Source organism: Phocoena phocoena, chromosome 10 (genome assembly GCF_963924675.1).
Source record: "Phocoena phocoena chromosome 10, mPhoPho1.1, whole genome shotgun sequence".
Taxonomy (NCBI): Eukaryota; Metazoa; Chordata; class Mammalia; order Artiodactyla; family Phocoenidae; genus Phocoena; species Phocoena phocoena.
This window is the reverse complement of record NC_089228.1, coordinates 40,855,382-40,861,157: the sequence shown is the minus strand read 5'-3', so window position 1 is coordinate 40,861,157 and position 5,776 is coordinate 40,855,382. Positions and strand designations below refer to the sequence as shown.

The window sequence follows — 5,776 nt, the reverse complement described above, 5'->3', positions numbered from 1 at the left end:
ACAATCACCAAGCGGACTGGTTTGATAAAGTGTCAGGTCTAACGCTGTTTCACCGGAGATGATGTCCCTCCTTTGCTAGGTGTTCTCCAAGATGCGGATGAAGCAACATGAAGCATCACCTGGCAGGTCACTGGCCATCCAGCTGGGATGGTTTCACCCACTTCTTCCTGGCAGGCAGAGCACAGCCAAGGTGTAGGTGTGGATGAGGCAGGTTCCTGGATCCACAGGCCAGGAAACTTCCAGGGTTCCTTTCCTGCTGCCACTCTCTGTCCTGTGGATCTCCACAGGGTCAGTGGATCCCAAACGAAATTGAGGAAAGGGCATTGAGTAGAAGTGGGAGGTCAGAGGCAGGGCTAGTGTGAGACTCAGAAACAGAAGGGGGTGTGGGCCAGGGTGATCACAGGGTCGCCAGGATGCCCAGAGGCAGCACCAGACACACCAGTAGGATGAGGAGCACCACTGGATACAAAGAGGTGGCCTGGTTCACCACTGCAACTAGCCACTTCGTGTAGAAGGCAGTATCCGTATAAACTCCAGGTGAAATTTTACAACCACAGCTGACACCCCAGCTCACAATCCCTATCTGGACCCATGTGGTATTATATTGACAGACCAGAGGGTCCCCAGAATCTCCCTGGAAAAAGAGAAAGAAACAAACCGCAGGAATGGAAGAGCACCCACTTCAGGGCAGGCTGATTGCACTGCAAGGCGCTGAAAGACAGGCACCTGTGGGCCTTCCCCAGACATCTCCCAGGCCCAGATTTCTTGATTTTGAGAACTGAGAACTGAATAGTCAATTGGAAAACTTTAGTATCTTCTGAGGATATTATGACTGGTCATTTACTATACCACAGTGGTTGTTAAACACTTTGAATACCACCTTTGCATGGAGCCGCCTAAATCCTTACACCTAGCCTAAAGTTTCTCTAGAGCTCCTGACCATATAACCAGCTCCCTCCATACTCTAAGCTACACTCTCAGACATCCCACATAGTCACCCCAACTCACGCAAACACTGCACATCCTTTGCTAAAACTGCTCTGGTGGCCCCCCATCTACCAGCTCAGTCAGAAACTCAGAGTCCTCCTCAAGCTCTCCCTCACCCGCACCCTCACAGGCAGTCAGTCACCAAGAACTGATGACTCAACCTCAAACACAACCCCTTCACCTCCCCACCAGCCCAGGTCCTGCCCGGGGCTCAACACCATTGCCTACATGGTGAAAACAAACTCCTGGCCTACAGTCCTGCATGGACAGGAACGAGAAACATAGCACAGCGTTGCAGGCCACACATATTCTGATTCCAATCACCTTCTCGGGCCATATTTGCCACCTCATTGCTCCAGACCTGAAACACAGTCCCTAAACACGACATGTTCTTCAGAACTCTGAGCCTTGGTACTTGATGTTCCCTCTCCCAACGGTGATGTTCTCCTCTTTCCAAGACTCCAAATACTCATCCTCTAAGACCTGGCTCAGATGCCCCCTGCTCAGAAAGGCTGCTTGGTGCAAAGGGGAGACTGTGGGCCCAGGCACTCCCAGGGGGACCTTGAACTTATGTCTTGTAGGGACCACATCTGTATAATAATATGTATAATTATGTTGCGGGGTTGTGAGCTGGGTAACTGAGCTAATGTGGGTGAATGCTCACACTGGCACAGTAAGTCGCCATAGAGGGAACTCAATTATAGGCACTTACATTATTATCATCATCACCCCCAACTTCACCACACCCTGGCAGCACGCCCAGGATGCGAGGGCTGCTCCCTATTGAAGGAACGGGCCAGGCCAGCTCAGGGGCATCCTGAGGGGTTCTCCCCTGAATCTCCTTAATTAAAGGCTGAAAGAGGAGGGGTCAAATAACCCAGGCCCTGCCACTGGGGAATGAGGAAACTTTGAGGGGACAACCTCAATGCGGAGGTGGCAAGAGACCCATGAACTTACCTGACAAGAATTGTTTCCTATACTATTATAGTCACAGATCATTCCTTCCAGTACTACATCCTTACCTGTTGGCATGGCCTCCTGGACCATCCTATTACATTCTTCATAGTAGATGATATATTGGTCCACCTCCCAGAGAAAGACTGAGACAAATGGGCCACCTACAAGCAAAGAAACTCAGCAGTGGGTAGATCTGCACAGGCGGACAGTAAGCCCCCAAACACCTTGAATCCCCCTTGAAGAAGGCAGCACAGAGGATATTGTCCCCAGTTGACAACGGAGGAAACTGAAGCCCAAAGCTGACATGGGGAGAAGAGAAGGTAGGAACCAAAACCAGGACAAGAGAAGGAAGAACAGATCAGGACAGGAAGAGGCGAGGCCTTACCAGCCTGAGAAATGATAACCACGCATCTGTCACTCTGTGCGTCAATAGTAATAATGAAAGGTGTCCGGTGCATCAGCAAAGTGTCTTTACTTTAAAGCAGGATCACAGACTCTCAGAATGGTAGTGCCCAAAGGAACAATCCAGCCTCTTCCCAGAGACAGGAGGCCCTATAGCCTCACCAACTGGGGCCCACGGGCTCTGCCAACATTCCCAAGGACAGCAAAGTCCCTGGGCACCAAGGCAGGTACCTCCAGCGAGGGACAGCTCGGCCTGGCAGCACCCCCTGAGCAGAAATCCACCCCGGAGAGAACTCCAGATCATCTGGCTCTGTCCCCAGGGAACCTAAAAATGCCCCCAAACCAACCAGGCACAGTTCCCCACAAATCTGCAGGAGACTTCACCCATGTATTTCTTCTTCTCCTGAGCAGCTCTAGTTCCCAGAACTGGTGCCTTGCTTAAACGGCTGCCATCAAATATTTGTGTGGCAACAAAAGATCTCAACCAATTTCTGGGCTCAAGCCAACTGGGAACCATTAGCCTGGCTGCCCCCTAACCCACCTGCCAGGTGGTGTGCTTCCCTACCCCTCCCTTTAGTGTTGTTACCTACTCCAGGGATAAAGCTGCCTCCCTCTGCCCAAGGTTACTTCCTGCCTCACAGTCTCACTGAATTCTTGTTGCTTGCCCCATCCAGTCACCCAGCACCTGGTCCCAGCTTCCACCTGGAAAGTCTTCTCAGGGATGCATATAGGCTGGATGACCCCAGCGAAATTTACAGGGTAGAAGAGCCAGAGAAGAGCAAGGTCATATTTAACAGTTCCACATGTTGAGAACTGAGGGTGAACAATGACTCGGCTGATAGGAACCACCAACCCTGAGATTTCACCACAGACACTCCGATCTCCCATCATGACACTGCAGCGGTAACAGCTGTGGGAGGACATGTCCCTCATAGAGACCCTGGGAAGCATCCCTTGTGCCTTTCCACACATATCAGCTGTTTCCCAATGTGGCCCCAACCTCTCTCACCACTCTCGCTACGACCCTATCACCAAAAAACCCTCCTAATGACTCTCAAAATTGGTTTGCTCGCTAGAGGGGTGGGATGGAGAGGGTGGGAGGGAGGGAGACGCAAGAGGGAAGAGATATGGGAACATATGTATATGTATAACTGATTCACTTTGTTATAAAGCAGAAACTAACACACCATTGTAAAGCAATTATACTCCAATAAAGATGTAAAAAAAAAAAAAAAATTGGTTTGCTCTCCCAAACAATTGGTTTTGTTCACCAAACTAGTATTCCTAGTAACAAGACTACCAGTGCAGAATCCCTCCCGTTTTTATTGTGTGTGCTTTGGTTTGGGTTGGGTTTTTATCAACTTGCAGGGCAGCAGAAACTAGTGGGTATCTGAGGCGGGCAGGACTGGCTCCAGAACTCTCACATCTCCACTTGTCATTACTCACCTTAAAATACAGTGGGCTGCAGTCAGCAGCCACTGAGCTGTGATGAGGGAACCTCCGCACACATCTGCCACTGACCCTCAGGCTCACCTGCCAGGGCCACTTCCCTTCTTTCACTCTGATTTCCTCCCACGATTTTCAGGAACACTTGGCCACACGATGGGGTGAGGACAGGGTAGCAAGGAGAACCTCAAAGAAACAGGCCCTGTCTCCCTGGAGCCCCTCGGACAGCCGAGAAGGCCATGTCCTCCTAGGCTCCAGGGCAGCGCTTCCAAGTCTGCAGGCCATGGACCCACAGACGAGGCACGTCTCCCTCAGGCTCCACAGCAGGCCTGCACTAATTCAGACCCCGATCCCCTCAAACTCCCAGGGAACACCGGCCCCTACCCTAGCGCCTCAGCCCGCCCCTCCAGAAGGCCAATGCGAAGAGTCACCTGACCTAAACTCCACCAACTTGGGGGCTCCCAGAGCCCCAGGGGACCTGGGGTTCTCAGGGGCTCCCTGAGCCCCCTCCAGGGTTTGGCTGGTCCGCCATGGGGTCCTCGAGGCCGCCTCCCGAGAGGGGTGAAGTGGGCGAGGGCGTCGCTGACCCACCTGCTGGGGCCTCCCTGAGCCAGCGCTGAAGGAGCAGAAGCCAGACCAGGAGGCTGCAGGGGCCGCCCGGGGATGCCATGGGCTCGGTGACGGCCTCAGCGCTCTGCGTGCCCCTGCCCACGAAGTCTCCTGCCTGAGAGTGCAGGGTTGTGCTCTCAGATCCTCACGCCAGACTGTGTCCAGCCAGAACACTGCCCAGGTCCGAGGGGTAAGGGTACATCTGAGGAGACTGTCCTTGCTAGGGACCTTCCAATTTAACGTTGGCTCTAAAAGGCGGGTGCTTTCTGACGCCCCTGCCCTTCTTGGTGTGGTACCTGGCCTGGAGCTGGTGAGGATGGGCATCCTGGGAACTAGCTGAGGAGGCTTAATTCTCCATAACGGTTCCACAAGGCAGGGCCTCATTCACCAAACCTAGATTTGGGGGGAGGGGGACTACAGATGAAGTGGGTGTGGGTTGGACAATTGCTGCTATGCAATTTCAGTCGCGGGGATGCCTGTAAAAATGAGCCACCACCAAAGATACCCGCAGGTCAATCCATTCTTATTAGCTCTATGCCCCTGATGTCTATTTGTCTTTGTTGCATAAGTGCTTCTACCAGGCCTCTGCCTCTCTGGGTTTCATCATCCCTGTTGAAGGCAGGGGAAAAACAACAATAACAACTTTTGAGTTGCAGTACTTCCCGCTTTTCCCCAGCCAAAAGAGGACACCCAGTTACAGTGTTTTTCGAGGATATGGGTGTTCCCCTCACAATTTATTTTTCAATGTCTTGATGAAGGGGTTATTCTCCAAAGCCCTCTCTCTTTGCATTCCTTTCTCTACATTAGGCCAAGGAATTTCTGACATATCAATCTCCTTTAGTGTGGTCCACTATTGCATTCAGGTTTAAAACAACCCAGTAAACATGTAGAATCATTCCCACCTGCCTGAACCAGCAAACTGAATTCCAAATTTCTAGCAAGTGTACTGTTGATAAATTTGGGACTAAGCCTTCCCAATCAAGAATCCTTTGAATCCCATCCTATATATATACCCCTTGTTCCTTCCAATGTAGACCAGCAAAATCTTGCAGTTCTTTTTGTAAGGAAGCCTTCTACCCCTGGGTTATACTTTGCACCTGTCCTAGAGGGTGCTGGGATCTTACTCTAGTTATTAGGTCTAGAGGCGGTGAAGACGGGGGTGATTCAGGCAGAGAATTGGTATGCCCTTATAATGTAATTTACTCACATGAAGTCATTGCAGTGTCTCTAAGGTGGAGATGGCCGGCCTTATCAAATGGGAGGAGGCGCTGTTTCTGTTAGCAAGAGTGGTTCAACGTGGCTGGGGGTAAGGGTGTCCTAAATCTATCCAAATGTATTCCCATGTAAATTTTCAGGGTCTCACTCCCAATCAATG

The 5,776-nt window shown here is 51.4% G+C and overlaps 1 protein-coding gene across 1 annotated transcript; it reads right to left on the bottom strand.

Moving 5' to 3' along the window:
* Window positions 1-397: 397 nt before the first annotated feature.
* On the bottom strand, window positions 398-4,462 carry LOC136129957 (putative serine protease 42). Its single transcript, XM_065886338.1, is given in 8 exon segments — window positions 398-634; window positions 1,945-2,105; window positions 2,994-3,256; window positions 3,793-3,855; window positions 3,857-3,900; window positions 3,902-3,953; window positions 4,229-4,250; window positions 4,288-4,462. Coding segments are annotated over 8 exon segments (1,017 nt in total).
* Window positions 4,463-5,776: the final 1,314 nt, after the last annotated feature.